Source organism: Chinchilla lanigera, unplaced genomic scaffold, assembly GCF_000276665.1.
Source record: "Chinchilla lanigera isolate Chin_1 unplaced genomic scaffold, ChiLan1.0 scaffold00075, whole genome shotgun sequence".
NCBI classification, from domain to species: domain Eukaryota; kingdom Metazoa; phylum Chordata; class Mammalia; order Rodentia; family Chinchillidae; genus Chinchilla; species Chinchilla lanigera.
The window spans coordinates 8,936,171-8,952,985 of record NW_004955476.1 but is presented as its reverse complement, the minus strand read 5'-3'; the positions used below and the strand labels follow the sequence as shown (position 1 = coordinate 8,952,985).

The window sequence follows — 16,815 nt, the reverse complement described above, 5'->3', positions numbered from 1 at the left end:
GAACCGAACATGATGAAATGCTGTGTCCTCCTGTCCTCAGAGGCAGAGATCTCATCGGCCCCAGCCACACACACGGGTCCCGAGTGTTCACTGTGTGATGAGACAAAAGCCAGCCCAACCTGACCCCGCCTTCCGCCTTTTCCTTACTTTTGGAAAATCCGAGTTAGGAGAGCAACCTCCACCTGCATGGTTCCTGGAAGGCGCGGGCACCCTGTGCCCGCTCCTGAGCCCTGAGCCGGCTTGCAGCTCCACCCTGGGCTGTGTGTCCTGCTTTCCGGGCAGCCAGGGCGTGATGGGCTCTGTCACACGGGGTGGAGTACGGCTCTGCGTTTGGTGGTCTTGGTTTCCATGCAGATCCTTGTAGGGGGTGTGGAGGGAGAAAGAGCATAGGAAATGAGGAGTAGATAGAAATAGAGAGGGGAGCACACTAGTTACCAGGGCTGGGGCAGCGAGCGGCAAGCACAGTGCCTCTGTGGGGGATGATGAAACAGTTTGAGGGACGGAGAACTGTTGTCGTCTCAAGGCACTGCAAATGGGTTTCTACAATGAATTGTGTATTTAAAATAGTTAAAATGGTAAATTTTGTATTGTGTACATTTTCCATGATAAAATAGTTACACACCTCCTCCAAAAGAATATTGCTTTTCTTTACTTTTGTCCACCTATTAAGCCTCTGTTTTTCCTTCAGACCTGGCCGCAGGGGCCTTTGATGTCCCAGTTCCGAGGCTCCTCTCCCCTGGGGTTGGGCACCAGGCAGGTCCCATGCAGGGCGGCAGGGTGGCAGGGCTCAGGGCCTTCTTGTCGGGACCGCTGGTCTGAGCAGGGTCGCCCTTGTCCTCAGGGTCCCCACATGTAAGCATAGGGCTTCCAAGGGCCCCTGCCCGGGTCCCCTGCCAGGCCGTCCCCATGTGATAGACGGGCGCTGTCCCTCACAGTTGCAGGAAGGAAGGGAACAGAAAGTGAGGGTCAGTGGGCTTGGGAAGGCCAGGGTGACCCTGCAGCAGGAGTTTGAAGAATTCGGCGCACACCGTGTTTGAGAACAAGCCACAGCGGCTTTTGTGTCTGAAGCCAACTGCTCCCACCTCCTCCTCTCCAGCAAAGGACAGGAATCGGGGTGGTAGGCTCAGCTGTTGTGTTTGTGAAGGTGGCAGCTGGCAGCTGGGGAAGCCCAGGTGACAAAGGTAGATACCAGGCCTTCTCCTGTCTGCAGTGTGCAGAGGACATCAGTCACCCAGCTACCCTCTGTCGGGACAGCATCTCCATCACCAGGGTCCACACGGAGAAGAACCATGTGGCCAAGCCCCAGAAAAGAGACAGGTGGGACATGGGCGTGGGGAGCCCGTGTGGAGGGGGCCAGTGTCCCGGGCAGCTGCGTGGGTGGAAGTGTCTCCTGGCGGACGCTGTCCCCTCCCTCTCCTAGTGACATCGAGTGCTGCTACGTGTGTCCATCAATGCACAAGGTGTGAAGCTGTCCATGGGCTGACAGAGTGTCTTTTTACCTGAGTGGAAGAGTGACTTGCAGGCTGCCAGCGGAGGGGTCTGGGAGGACAGGAGGGGGCAGGTTGGCTTCTTGAAGCCCAGAGCTAAGAAGGGAAAATGAGGCAGGGAGGGAGCAGAGCAAGGGTCTGCCTTTCTTCTGGACCCTCCTGTGGGGTGGCGCCAGGGTCGCTGCTGTTTCTAAGGACAGCAGATCTGCACAGTCCGGAGGCTGAGCTGTCAAGTGAGCAGGACGTCAGGAATTAGCACCACAGCCTCGTGGCCTGTGACAGGCACTGTGAAATGTGGGCACTCTTGAGCAGCGCTGGTTAAATCAGCTCCCCCCGGCCTGGGCCTGGGTGATGTGCAGTGGAGACTGGGCCAGACCAGGGGTGGCTGCACCGCCAGGCTTGCAAAACGCTGCGATTCTGAAGGCCACTGTGTAGAGAAGAAAGCATATGCGAAAATCGCTTCCCTGTACCTGGTTTTGCTGCATAGAGGCGCCGGCCAGCGAGGATGGTGTTAATTAGTAGCTAGTCAATTTCACAGTGAAACTCGCCTGTTACAGATCTTCCAAGAACCCAAAATAACTTCTCTGAACTTCCCCAACTGAAGATCATCTGCCTGTTCAATCCAGCTCTTCCCCTTCTAGGTATCTTCCCAAAAGAGTTAGACATCACATCACAGTGATCCATATATACCCGTGTTTATAGCAGCACAGCTCATAATAGCTAAACCTGGGAAGCAGCCTAGAGGCCCATCAGCAGATGAGTGGATACAGAAGCTGTGTTTACACACAGTGGAGTACTACTCTGCCGTAAAGGATAAGTGTGAGTCGTGTGGAGGAAAATAGATGCACCTTGAGACACAATGTTACATGAAATAAATCAGACACACAACCTTTAAGATTGCATGGTTTCGCCTATATGGGAAACTCAAAGTATAAATAATTAAAGAGCAAAATAAAAGATAGATGATAGGGAGCAGGGAGATACACCTTTTGCAGATGGGAAGATGGAGGGAGGGGAGAGGAAGGTGACATGAAAAGAATCAGGATGTGCTGTGAAGGTGCACCAACTTCCCACGGGGAAGGTAATCATTATGGCTGCAAACATGGACTAATAGAAATAAAAACTTAAAAACAGATCTGCCTACCTGGACGAGGCTCCTGCGCAGCCCTGGCCTGCCTTCTGGTTCTGCCTGGGCCTTTGCCTTCCCTGGCAGAGCGGGCGCCTTTCCGCAAACCTGCTGCTGCTTCCGAAAACCTGTGGACTGAGAAAGGGCTTTGGCAGAGCACTCGGCCTCTGTCTGGCCGTCTAAGAGCCCTGGCCTGTCCCCGCAAGGCTTCCAAAGTCTGCAGCAGTGGAGTCTGGAATTTGAAGAGGCCCTGCTTGGAAAATCCCAGAAAGCAGTCGTAACTGGGGCAGCGCTGCGTGTGTGCCTGCGTGCGTACACACATGCACACACACATCAGCGCACGCTGCTAGCGTACGTCACGTATACGTCAAAGGCCGTGCGTCGGCACTTGCAGCCAGCTGTTTTACAGACCGTGACCTCTCATGCACACAGGCAGATATTCTAGCACCATGCACACCAGCTTCCCATTGGCAAATCCTGCAGGGTTTCCCCAGCGGCCTCAGCCCTCTGGGTGTGCGCAGGGGTGAACAGCTGCTCGCCTGCCCAGGCTGCCCTGGGTTTACGTGCTGGTGGCTCCTGCCTGACTATGCACTGTGTGCTGCAAACACACAGGCCTTCGCACGATGCCCAGAAAGCCTGCCCTGTGCTGACGCTGTGTGGAACAAGTTCTACCTGTGTGGAGCCCGCACCCTGCGCTTGGCCCTGGAATTTCTATAGCAGGGGAGCAGGTGCCTTGGAAGCAGCCCCAGATCCGCCTCTGAGTCCGAGTCTGGGGTGCAAGGGCTGTAGGCGGTGAGCTGCTGCCCTCCTTCCCTCCCCCCGAGCGTTTCTAATCCTTCCCTGGGCGGGGATGGGCTGAGGCTCACTTTGGCCCATGGCAATGAGGGCCTTTGTGCTACGTCTTCTTACAAGTTGGTTCCCATGTGGTGTTGGTTAGTCACAGCTAATTATTAAGTCTTTGGCCTAGGCACCGGCCATTGTCCCCGGGCTCCTCCCCCTTCTCCTGCGCACCGCACCCCATTGCTGCAGAACAAAACCCATTGTGGGGCTGTGGTGGTTGGATGAGCACACGTTTTCCAGGAGCGCCTGGTGGGCTCGGGCTGGGGTTTCCTGTTTCAGGTTGAAGCTGAACGAACAGTGCAGAGCGTTCCTCATGCATGCTGACATATTCGGCCCTGCACCGAGCCGCTCGGGGTCCGCATCCACAGCACAGAAAGATGAAGGGGGCATTTTCAGCTCCCGGAAAGAGCAGGCTTGGCCCGCAGGGCTGAGGTCAGTGAGAAGGGAATTGGCATTGCAGGAGTCAGCAGCTTGGGTGCCCCCTTCGTCCCCAGCCAGAGTCCCTGCCCCTGCCTGCGTCCCACGCTGGGCTTCTGCCGGGATTTCCACCACCCAAACCAACCTTGAGATCCTGTGAGTCCACCCACTCGTGCCTGGCTCGGGGGAGGAAACCGGCCAGGCACTCTGAGGCTCAGGTGAGCTAGGGGACTGAAGCCGGGATGAGAACGGACGCCTGAATCTCTCGTCTCCTCCAAGGCCCGAGTGTGAGCTAGTTCTCAAACACACGTCTGGGCTGCTTCCCCCATGGCTGGCCGCTGTCTTGTGGAAAATGCTCGCCTGGAGGATGCAGAGAGGTGGAGAGGCGGCATGGCGCTTTTACCATGGGCCTCTCAGATGCACAGTCCCTTGTCTCCTGCTGGCCTGGTGCCCTCGTCAGCCAAGAGACTGCAGGGCTGCCCGGCCCTCACTCTGCACGCCACACCCCACGGAAGTTGTCACTTTCGAAGGCTTTTGTGAGCATCTTGTGATGCAAGGACACAGACTTGGATCTGCCTTCCAATCTTGACTCTTTGCTGGTCCCAGAAGCATGGGCAGGTCCCTGGGTGTCACTGACCTCAGGTTTGTATCTAAATACAGAGTGACCATCCATCAGGACTGCTGCGTGGAATTAAATTCAGTCATCTGTGTGAAAGCTCTATAAAAAGTGACCCGGGGACTCGACCAGCGTTCCTCTCCCTGTAACTCACCTACGCCTGCCCCCAAGAACGGCACGTTTGAGTCAGAATAAAACTCATAAAAGACGTTTTACAACTTCATCCTTAACTCGGAAGCTTCTGGATTCTGTCACAAGCTTGACATTAACCAAATGAAATCTATAGACAATGTTTGTCTTCATCTTTTACAGAGCACTTATAAAACCGAGCATTTCCTGGGGGAATATGGCCTGGGCGTCTAAGAGAAAATTCTGTGAGGGAAAATTAGAAAGACTGAAGAGATCAAGTCTGGTTTTTTGACTCTGGCAGACTCCAGTGTCCTGGGGCGTGGAGCCGCCCTCGTCGGCAGAAGCAGAGCCCCTCGCCACCCGACAGCTTGGGCATGTGGGCCACTCAGTCCCTGTTTAATTCGCCTTCCGCATAAGAGCTGTAGGCTCAGAAGCTTGTTTTCAGAAGTTAGGAAGACAGATGTTTTTGCTTATTTTCCTCTGTCTCTCTCCTGCCAAAATGCTCCCTGCGTTTTCACTGGGCTCTGCGGTTGTTTTCCGTTGTTCTGACTCGAAGGCTGGTCTTGGGAAAGGACCGCTGTGAAATGAAGATGGATAGGCGTGCAAACAAGAAAGCTCTATTTTAGACTCTATGAGAATGACTGGGAACCCGAAGGCAGGAAGCACGGGAAGAGGAGAGTGAGGGAGAGCGAGGCTGAGGAGGCCTCTGCTGGAGAGGTTCTCCCTGCTTTCTCCCAGGCCTGTGGTGCCGGGGGTCCCGAGCAGTGGGTTACCAAGCACCCGCTTTCCCCGAGGAGTTCTCAGGCTCTTTGTGCTCCCAAGCACTCACCCGCCCTGCTCACACATAGCAGCGCTGGACTGGGCTCTGTTTCTGGTCTGACGTGTCAACGCAGATTCAGTCGTGTCACCCAGCACACACTTATCTAATACGTGTGCTGGGGAGAGGTATGACAGATGGGTCTCGCTGGAGTGAAACCTGGCTGTGTAGGGCTGCCTTCCTCTCCAGAGGCGTTCAGGAGAGCACCTCTTGGCCTTGGGGGTCTGCCCACACTCCTTGGCTCCTGGTCCCATCCCTCTGTCCTCAAAGATGACAGCAGGTTGAGCCTTCTCACCCTGTCTCTCCCATCTTTCCTCCACCTTCCATCTGAGGGGCCTGCCTCGGGTACATTGGGTCCACCTGAGTGATCCTGCATACTCTTCCTGTTGGAAGGGCAATTAGACTCAACCCTTAAGTGAGCTCAGTTCCCCTTTGCTGTGTCAGTGAATGCAGGCACGAGTTCTAGGGATCCATACAGGGCTCTTTGAGGGCCTTGGGAACACACAGGTCATTTTTACACTACATAGAAGTAGCAGGGCTCTTCTAGGGACAAGAAACAGGACTTAAGCTACTAAAAAGGAGAGGATTTTATTGGCTGGATCGAGCATCCGACAGTGTCATCCGAGCCTTCTCATTCTTTCCTGGGTGTCTTTGTGGTGGTCTGGGTGCTGGCTAAGGCAGCCCCCATCAGTTCTGGAACCCAGACCGAGGGTTGAGACAGAGAGACCCCTTGAGACCCAAGGGCTTCCCTGGGGCAAGGAAACCACAACCTTTCTCTAGGGAGCACCAACAAAGTCCTGAAGGTGACTCCCACTGGCCAGCGTGGGTCGTGCGTCCACCTCTGCGCAGGTCACTGGGAGGGAGATGCCGCGCCTACTTCACCCTGACATGAGGACAGCTGTACACCAAGGGCAGTTCGGGTGCTGTTGCCAAAAGGAGGGATGACCTCAGCAGGCGAAAAGCAGCCTGTGTGCATCCCACCATGATGCTGCTGGACTTCGGTACTGTAGTGCCGTTACATTATTTGGCTCTGAGCCACAAGGCGGGCAGACTTGGCAGAGTCCAGAAGAGGTTCTCCCAGGGCAAGTAGTAAGTGAATCCCGGTAGTGCATGAGAGGAGAAATCATCACATGGTGGCTGTCGTGGTCTATATCCAGATGTCCCCACAAAACCTCGTGCACCTATGGTGGAGCTTTTGGGTGGTGCCTGGGTGATGGGTGCTGTACCTCTGCGTGGATTAGTCCACTCCTGAGTTTAGAGCGAACCGTGCTGCTAGAAGGTGGGGTCTGGCTGGAAGAGATGGTCACTGGGGATGTGCCCTGAAGGGATCGAGCTCTGCCCCCACTCACTGCTTCCCGGACAGCGTGATGCGAGCACCTCTGCTCCGCCAGGCCCTCTGCTGTCCTGTTAGTCTTATCATATTATCACTGCTCATGCCAGTAAGCCCCGAGGGCAGCAGAGGGACTTGGCAAGCGGCTAGGAAGGTAGTCAGACACTTTCTTGTTTCTCCTAGCTGGGGCCACACAGTATCTTCCTTCTGGGACTTCCTCTCCCCACCTCCACAGAGAGAAGTGGGGCGGTCCCCTGTGAGCTGGATCTTTCTGTGGCTCTCCACAGCCATCTCCCTCTCCTGTGCTCTGTCACCAGTGCTGTCTATCACTGTTTCTGAGCTCAGGGTCTGAATCCCTCTGGGGGAGCTGATGGTCGACTTTACACAGGACTGCTCCCTTGCTGGGTGAGCTCTGACTGTTAACGTCAGAGTCGCCTCTCTCGGAAGGCAAGGAAGGCGGGTGAGAGGGAAGTTGGGCTTCACCACAAAAATGATCAGTGCGTCTTTTTAGGATGTGCACATAAATCGGAACTTTCCTACACAGGAACAGCTTCAAAGAGTAGTGGTTGTATCTAGGTATTTGGGAATAGGACAATCCTAGGAAGTGCTTTAAACTCATCTGCTTTAGCCTATGGTGTTTTTAGAGGAAAAATCACCTCCATAAATAGTATATTTATACATGGGACTTTTCAGCTACAATTAGAAGCACTCAGTAGATAGAGGCACACACCCTCTCCAAATTCCTTCGCATACGTAGCATCCATCTCAGAAACTCATTCTGGGGCATTCGCTCCTGTGAAATTCTCATGTCAGTGTCAGAGGAACAAATTCCAGGGTGACCAGAGGGCCCCAGATCTTCCCTCTGGTGGAAGGAAGACAATTCCTCCCTGGCTTTCTATTCCCAGTGACTCTTTCTACTTTTCAGGGCCTCATATTTTTCAGTAGTCTCAGTCCAGAGTATTGAGAACTTCTCAGGGGACAAAGATGCTGCCTCCAGCCCTTTGTCCATGGCTTGGGAGACTTCAGTGAAACTCTTCTTTTCTGGGGAAGCACTTGCACAATGACAGGGAGGAGGGAGACAAACGCGGGAAGGCCGGAAAGTCTTCAGATCAGGGCTGGGTATCTTAGCAAACACTGAGATTTGGGGGAAAACAAAGCATCGTGGAGATTGTGGTAGAGGCCCACTGGGAAGGTCTTCTTTCTAGCGGGACAATTTGTAGGTTCCACACTTGCTTTCGGATGGATTGGTTTTGAAGCAATCAAAACAAAGCGCGCTGCTGCCAGGTCCACCCATTGAAAACAGGGAAGAGAGAGACAGAGGGAGGGGAGCAGTCACAGCCGCTGGCCTGACACCCTGTGCGTTGTCTCCCCCAAAGGACCCCGTGGTTTAATGGATGGGGCTTTAACCTTCCCCGTGGCCAGTCCCTGCTGGACAAGTGGAACCTGGTCCCCGAGGGCATCGACATCCTCATGACACACGGACCTCCTCTTGGTAAGTGAAGCCCTGGTTGTGCCTCGTCCTGTGGCAGGACTTCTCCCCGGGGAAGAATGAATAATGTGCCAGGGACGTAATCATTTCCCTCCAACAACAAAAAGAGTGAATACAAAAAGAAAAGTCAGTGCCTTTAAAGAAATCCAGTATGATAATTAAACTCAGCGGTTCTGTTAGGCTTACAGGTGTTCATGAAATTAAATTTTTTGATTTAGTTGAGTCAGGGAAAAAATCAAATGAGTCCGGAGCGCCACAGTCCTTTGAGCTCAATAATTTATTTTAAGAGCTGGATTCCCCTCAGAGTGAGGGGGTGGGGAGGGTAAGGAAGACCGGACCTTCCAATCTGGAGGCTTCAAATGGCAGTGAAATGATGGACACCTTTGTTCCAAAGAGCTCATTTTCCTTGTCCATATAATGCAGAACCTGGGGGAGCTTTAAAGTTGAACATCTGAGCTGGTTATATGAGAAAAGAATCTCTTTTTGTTTAAAATAAAGTGTTCAGTGCGGACTTAGATGAGAGTTCTTTAAGGAGGCTCCCACCGCAGGCGTACAGGGCTGTGGCCAGGTTCAGATTACCTGTGTGCTGGACGCCTTCTCCACGCTGCGTGAGTCCAATTATTGGCAGATCATTGTGTGATTCATAGAATTATCTCCTAATTATTCCTGAGCTTGCTACTGGTTTGGCTTAACCACAGAACATTTTTTAACCAGCACCCACCTCCTCACGTTCCCTGTTGTGCCAGGCCTTTCCTGCCAGGCTAAGATGTGCTCAGAAATTTATGTGTTTCACTTGCAATAGGAGAAAACTTTCTTTCTTAATTATAAAAAAGCACTGTGAAGTTACCCTCATTATGCATTTCTGAGCGTGCACTCTTCAGAGTTCACTTCATCATCTTGGTTTGCGGAGAGGGTCACAACATACGTAGATGACTTTCACGGTTCTTCTTGGCTTGAGGTTGGTACCCTTGTGTCTTCTCGCCTCTACCAGCCTGAAAACTGAAAGCTCCTAATGCTCGACCCTGAATCCCAGGTGGACCTTCCTAGGCACTTTTCTCCTCCAAGCCACTTGGTCCTGAGTCCCTTTCTCTACAAGGAAATCCGGCATGTTTGGCCAAGAAACGGTGGGAGGAGGAGCAGGGCGTAGGCCACAGTGCCACATTGAAACGGTGGGGGAGCCAGGGAAGAGGGGCCGCGCAGACGCAGCGATGCTGCAGTCACTGTCCTCACGCTCACGTCCCTACCCCAAGTGTCACCCCACCCTTGTTTCCAAGGGTCTCCCTGGCAGTGATGTTTATCGAATCATAATCATTTCCCTGTTTCACCACTGAGGAGACTCACTAAGCCCTCAGACTGCTAGCTAAACTCTCTGCTCAGTGAGAGTTACCCAGCGAGAGCCCCTGCGGGGAACCGGGCGGTGAGCGCCGTCCTTTCACCTGAGCAGTCCCGCGGAGCACAGGCATGGCTTCCTTTGCCTGTCATACCGGGTTTGGATGCCTTTGGCACAGGGACATGTGCATGACTGGGGTGTGACTTGGAATACAACTTTGAATAGGAAAATAAATCAGCAGATTTTGCAAAGTCGTTCATTTTGATACCTAAGCAAGTAGCAGTGATAGTCTAAACACCAGATGCTGAGGGGTTCTGACATCCCAGGATCTCTTACCAGGAAGGCTAGCGTCCTTGTAGAAACCACGGAGTGAACCAGGCCACGGGTGTCACAGAGTGAGGTCTGCAGCCAGCAGTCTCCAAAAGAAACATCAGGCAAAGTTTCCATATAAAGCTGAACCTTAATGCGTGCTCTGATGGGGACTCTGAGGAAAGTGCTCTAGTAGAGGGCAGAGAGCTGGCCTTGAGTGTCCCACTCTGGAGGAAGCCAAAGTGCAGTGGGACTTGGCCATTAGGGCTCCAGGTGCATGAATGTGAAGTGGAGTATTCGCTCTCCTTCAGGAAAACACCTCCATGCGGTAATACACCAACTGCTGTGGATCTGGGTCCCCCTCCTTTATTAAGAAGCGTTGAAGGCCCCGGGTTAATTTTTGCTGGGGCCTCCCTTCCATCCCAAGTTCTTCCCACCCTCTCTGGTCATTCCCAGGACCCCAGCCAGTGTCCTCGCAGAGACACTAAACACTCACTTCTGCGCTTGGCCCAACAAAGCAGAAAGCCATCTCTCTTGGCCCGGTCATTTCTAAATAGCAGAGTTCACCTAATGGAAGTGTGGAGTGGACCCTGCAGATGATGATGAGTTAGCCTTTCCTCCCACCTGCCTCCTTACGCCTGGGTGCTGAGGTGTATGGATTTCACTGCAGACTGTAATCATCTAGAGAGCTGACTCTGGCTATAATGGATGTCAGTTTTTATGAATTTTCTGCATTAAGCGTAATACTAAGTGGCTTTTACTTTAAAAGTAGTCAATTAGCTCCAGCTTGCTGGATGCCACCAAGAGGTCATGCTGCTGCCTATTGTTAGGGGAGGATAGGGAAGCAACTTGGCATCTAGAGCTTTGGGCTTTGGGATCCGCCAGGGCTGATGAGCTGATGTCTCCACAGAGAGCAGTGTGTGCTGTGGCCAGTTAAGCAACAGCCGCTCCCGGGGCTCCTGCTTGTGCCACCTCTGAAGTACCCTGCTGTAAGAAAGTGCAAGAAAGGTGTCATAGAGAAAGGAAGTGGCCTGAGGGAGCGGGAGTTACAACGGGGCTGCCAGGAACATTGCACATGTCCTTGAGGCCATGGAGAAGATTTGAAACCTGTGGTTGAATAAATCAAAGTCCTTACAGAAAAAAAAATGTTAATTAACTGGAAGGAAAAAAAATGAAAACCAAAAGAAAAAAAATGCAAGAATCGGAAGAAGACAAAGTTTCTTAAAAGCCACTGAGCCCTTTAATGGCCGGCGAGGCTCACCGATAATGTAATAAACCCTCCGTGAGTTATAGCTTCCTGAAAGTCGGCATGAAGCCTTACCTGAAGGAGGAGAATTAAGGCTATTGATTGCGCTCTGCCCTTAGGTTTTCGAGACTGGGTGCCCAAGGAGCTGCAGAGGGTGGGCTGCGTGGAGCTCCTGAACACCGTGCAAAGGAGGGTCCGGCCCAAGCTGCACGTGTTTGGTGGGATTCATGAAGGTAAGAATAGTAGTAAGGAGCTGGCACCACACCCCCTTCCACGAGGGGGACCTCAGCTACCGGGGAGGGACTGGGCCAGTCCCTCTCATAGTCGGTAGCAATGAAACCCTTTCGTGAGATGAGATCTTAGTAGACAAATGGGCATCTACAGCTGATATTGTATGGTGCTCTCTTTTAATCAGAGTGCAGAGCAGAAGGCCTGCCCGCCCACCTTCCTACAAACCCAAGACTCCCCCAGGCTACTTCTGGAATCTCAGGCTCTAATGAAAACTATGTGCTAATTGCTGATACAGGGCAACCCTGCGGTACATAAGGACAAATGTTCTCTTTGACAGAGTTAATAGAAATACCCCGGATATTAGAAGCTATTTAAATCCTCCACAGTCCCTTCCTACCTATAAATACTGTGTTCCATATGGAGCGCACACAGACCTAGGAAGACAAGATGTTCTCTGAGAAAAACCTCTGGACGTACTGCAACCTGAGATGTGTAGCAGACTAGCAGACGTGGAGGGCATTCGCAAGGAGACGTTTCCCTAGGACCTTAGAAAACCATGCAGACTTCTCAGAAATCATCAGCACAAGCTCACACTGAGGTTAAACAGAACCATTAAATCTCCTTTACATGGGAGCTGTCCAGTCATTGTTCCTTGCCTCTCTAGGTAAATTGAGTCAGGGTCACAGGAAGCTTCAGAGCTCTGGGTTTTTCTCTACCTTTTCAAACCAGAGATGCAGAGCCTTTGTGTAGACAGAGTCCTCTTTCAGCAAGCCTGGGGTTTGCCAAGCCCACCAGCCTCCACTAGCTGCACCCTCTGTGGGCAGTAGGTGTGCTCCAGATGGCAGCACCGGTCTCCCCAGCTCCTGCTGACAGCTACTTTCTGGACCTGGAATCTGCAGTCAGGTTGAGGTGTGTATGGTTCTGTGCATGATAAAGCCGGAATGCAGTCTGCTTCTCAGAGCCCACAAATCCTGAGGCTTCCTGGGTAGACAGGTAATGAAGAGCACATTGAAAATCTGCCCACCGAGGACAGAGGGAAGTCAGCTTGCTCTAGGGGCAGCCAGCAGCCGGGGGACCAGGCCCCGGTTCCCTGCCCTGGCTCTGACTCGGGCTGGTGAAGGAGGGGGCTTCTGTCTGCCCTGGCACAGGGTGGTGAGATATGGGGGGGGTGCAGACACAGGACCTCATATCTAGACAGGATCTCTGGGGGACCATTATCCTGAAAAGTGGTTTGAATTCCTGCAGCCCTTCTTAGAGGTTGCATTTTACCTTTAAAAAAAATTAAATCATTAATTAGCTTTCAACTAGCCAGACAACTGGGAAATTCCACCGAAGCACCAAAATAATAAACTTGCTTGAAAGGGAGGAGATCGTATTCAAATAAACTTGTCTTGCTTTTATTCACTTAAGACAGCTGAAGAGGGCAGCGAGAGGGCAAATACCAGCCTCTTGATGGAGAGAGATAACAAGACTTTATGACCCCAGAACTAAACCGTGCACATTTTAAATGCCTCTTTTCATTTCTTAAGAGATTTTCCATTGACCCTCATTAAGCTCTCCACAGGCTTACTTGGGGAAATTTTAGCAAATGGAAAAAAATAGAAAGAACCTTATCAGGGATTCCTGTAAGTCGTGGTTATTTTATTTCTTTGTGGCTGTGTTTTGATGTGGCGTAAGAGCCTCACCCAGAAGGAGACTCACAGACTGAGACACAAAGGCTGCACAGCAAATATGGTGGCCAGGAAAGGTGCAGGGTTCCCAGGATCCTAAACATTCGGGCACACTGCAAATGGCGGAGGAAGCACACAGGTCCAGGGGCACCTGCTCAGCCTCCTTCCGGCGGGTTACAAGCCGGCTGCACCGCCTGAGGGAGATGCTTTTGCTGGACAAGCATCCAGGCAAGCACCGGAATCCGTGTCCTGCTCTGATGCTCCTGCACATCACTCAGACAGCTGATGGGTCTGTGCTTTCGGATAAAACGCACCTCAGCATGAAAGCCTCACAACCCAAGGTCCACTCGCTCCTGGCTAGCTTTCCTGCAGTGGGTTTGGCGCTGACTTCCTGGCAGGGATGCCCAGCACCCGCCACCTCCCGGGCTGCCGGCTCCTCCCTGCCCTCTCACCGTTTCCAAGTTCAGTTGTGTTTGTCCCTGTGCAGTTGTTCCCCTGGTCCTTAGAACTCAGCAGTTACTACAGGGCTCGGAAATGAAAATCCCACTGCAGCAGAGAGGGAAAAATGTTTCTTTCCTCTCCCTAATCAAGAAATCCCAGCCTTTTCCCTGATGAGGATAGTGTTTCAATAAGAAAAGAGAATCTTTGTTGGCGGGGAGAAGTCTCCCTTTCAAAGAAGAGAGAACAAAGTTGTGTGGCCGCTCCAGAGAGGGGTTGGGTCTGGGATGGAGGGCCGTGGAAATCCATCCCCCACCACTCACTGCTCTCCACTGTGGCTCATATCTGCCACCGAATGGTGACGGTGGCGCTGTCTCCCTACAGGTTATGGCATCATGACCGACGGCTACACAACGTACATCAACGCCTCCACTTGTACAGTCAGCTTCCAGCCGACCAACCCACCCATCATCTTCGACCTTCCCAACCCACAGGGCTCCTGAGCCTCTGATGCCAGATGCGAATGTGGGGAAAGCTCTACAAACTGCCGTTTTTCTCCTTATAAACTTAATTCTCTCACTTGTTTATTTCCAAATCCTGTGAGTTCTTTTTGTAAGTTGTTGGAACAAACAAACAAACAAAGAGATGCTAGAGGTTGTGCTTCTTTCTCCTCTTTCTTTTTCTTTTTTAATGGGGATCCATTTGAAACCAGAGTAGCATTGTAAATTTGTAAGACGACTTCTGTTTCCTCAAAGGCCATGCCATTGTAAATGGTTAGTGTTCGCCAAAGGACAGCCAAGCTTTCTTTTAAAAAGGTGATAAAAGTCTTATTTTAATATGCTTTAAGCTGGAAGAAAAAGGAAAAAAAAAAGGAACAGGTAGGCAGTGTTTTAAAAAACCACACAGATTTGCACAACTGTTAAGAGTATTGTTTGAAGTATTTTATTTTTTAATGTGTTGTTATTGTTATTGTTGTTGTCGTTTTCCTGGTGAAACTTCCTTTTTGCAGTTACGGCTCCGGTTTAGGGCAACCTTCACAGTAGAAGTAGGCACGGGAAGCCTTCTCCCACACCTTGGCTCTGCGAAAGACTGTGTCACCCCAAGACCACAGCCTGTGTGCGCCCAGGATGGAGAGGCTATTGAAGTCCGCATGGTGGTTACACAAGGTCTCCTTGTCTGTTTGTTGCTTTTAAATTATTTTAGCTTTAAAAATACGGAAACGGAATCTGTCAAGAGCAAGTATTTCATGCAGTGTCTAAAAAATGAGCGTGCAGACTCCTGTCCAACATGGGTGTATATATATAAGTATTTTTTGTGTATTATGACTACGTTAGGAGTTTAATATTGCCAAGAGCAGGACAGAGGGATGCTGGGTACAACTGCGTCAAAGTCCCGAAGAACTGCTATGTCTCCTCTGCGCTCGAGGTCTGAAAGAGCTCGAGTCAAACCTAGGTACAGTGACAAGCGTGTACAGACGTAAATGGATGCAACGGAAGCTACCGGAAATAAGGCTTAGTTGTCCTTTCTATTTAAATCCCCCAACTTGTCCTCTGACCTCCCTCCCCTCCCATTTGCACTGTGTGTCGATGCAATCTCCGCTAGCACAAAATATTGTCGCTAATAGTCATTTCTGTTTTCCCATTGTAAATGTTGTTTGGGCTTTATTCTATTTTATGTTATCTTGAAATTTAGGAAAGCAGTTGTTTCTCTAAATTTATTGTGATATTCTATATCTAGCGGCCTTTATATGCAAATAAAATTGCAAGATTTTTAAATCTGTGCTGTTTGGAAGGTTGGCTGGCTGGAGGATGGTAGCTTTGTTGTGGGGAAGGGAGGGGCTTGCCCTTTGTAACACTAATCCCTCTCGGAAGGATCAGCACGGGTGACTTTCTAGAAATTTCCAGTGAGTGTTTCCACCCAGCACTCACGGGCGGGCGGCAGATGGCCCAGGCGCTCGGTGTACCCTTCCTGTCAGCATCACCACCCTGCCTTAGACAACAGGGGACCGGGGATCTCTCGGGCCACCGCACAAAATGTACCGCTGGGGTGGTGGGTGCCAGGCCAAGCCTGGCAGCGGTGAGTAGAAGGAACCACCGAATAACCACTGCCCATTCCCGCTGCCCCCACGGGCCGTCTCACCTCCTCCTGGGGGGACAGTTGGTGACGTTTCTGTCACCGTTCTCCCTCGCTTCTGTTTTCTGGGTTTAAGGCTGTTTGAATGATGACTGCCAGTAAAATGCTCAGCAAGGAGGTTGGGGACAATTGTGGATGCCTTTTTCACGCTCTCTGGAAGAGCCCTATGATCCCGAATCGGCACTGTGGCCCCACTGGGTTCCCTTCTGATACCTCCTCCTGCCTTCTCCCCTGTTGGAAATCCTGGGGCACAATTCCTGAAGGGGACGCTTGATTTTTGTACTAGCAAAGAGAATGTTAGAGGCCCGAATTCTGCTCTCATTCACGGAGAGGCACCCTGGTCTGCCGAGGATGTTAGCATTTCGTGAGTCTCCGGTGTCTCCAGGCCTGGGGTGACACTTGGGCTCGGCTTGCGAAGCAGACACTGGGCTCTGCAGCAAGGAGAGGCCAGGCCTGTGGTCGCTCAGGTGGCCTGAAGCAGCCGGGGAGGAGCTGGCCACCCTCCTCGGAGCTCAGCCTCAGGGGTGAGGGAGTTTCTTCAAGCCCTGTCCGGGCGGCGAGACTGAGACAGACCGCTGCAGGGAGCAGCGGCTGGCTGATCGCCGGGAGGTGCCGGGGCTTGTCAGAGAGCCAGCGCTCCGGAGCCGGTGGCTGAGCACAGTGCACGTGGGTGCACAGCCCTCAGGAGCTGGTTGGAACGCAAACCGGTTAAGCTAAGCACGTTCGACAACTGCTTTCCACTGTCTGCAGAGTCGCGGGGCAGACCGGCTCACGGACAGAGATGCCTGCAGCCAGCCTGGCCGCCTTTCCATTCACACGAACGGCCCCGGGAGACCCATGAGGCCATCCGAAAGCCCAGCACTCCCTCCACTGGACCATGTGACAAGGGGCCGCTGGACAGAGCTCTTCAAAATCGGACACTTTCTTTCCCTTTGTCTCCAGGCACCGTGCTGAGCGCATTTCAACACTGCTCTTGCCAGTTGTCACAAAGGCTGGGGAAGGAGGCAGGGCCCCACTTTGCATGGAGGGAACTTAACCCCAACTTAGACTGCACAGCTGCCCTCAGGAACACGCGACGCTCAGGCCAGGTCTGTCTGGTTCCGTAGACGGTGCCCATCCCATCACCAAGTTTTGGGACTGGGACAGTTGATGCCTTCCAAGTGCTGATAGAAAGCGAGTGTGGCCCGGGATAAAGCCTGTCTCTCCG

At 52.2% G+C, this 16,815-nt stretch overlaps 1 protein-coding gene across 1 annotated transcript in view; it reads left to right on the top strand.

Moving 5' to 3' along the window:
* The window catches only part of Mpped2 (metallophosphoesterase domain containing 2), a gene marked incomplete at its 5' end in the record, with an annotated part of 154,979 nt that extends 139,725 nt beyond the window's left edge, over positions 1-15,254 (top strand). Inside the window, 3 exon segments of the mRNA XM_013503011.1 lie at positions 8,139-8,254; positions 11,256-11,369; positions 13,860-15,254. Of these exon segments, the coding sequence (XP_013358465.1) occupies positions 8,139-8,254; positions 11,256-11,369; positions 13,860-13,978 (349 nt within the window). The 3' untranslated portion in view covers positions 13,979-15,254.
* Positions 15,255-16,815: the final 1,561 nt, after the last annotated feature.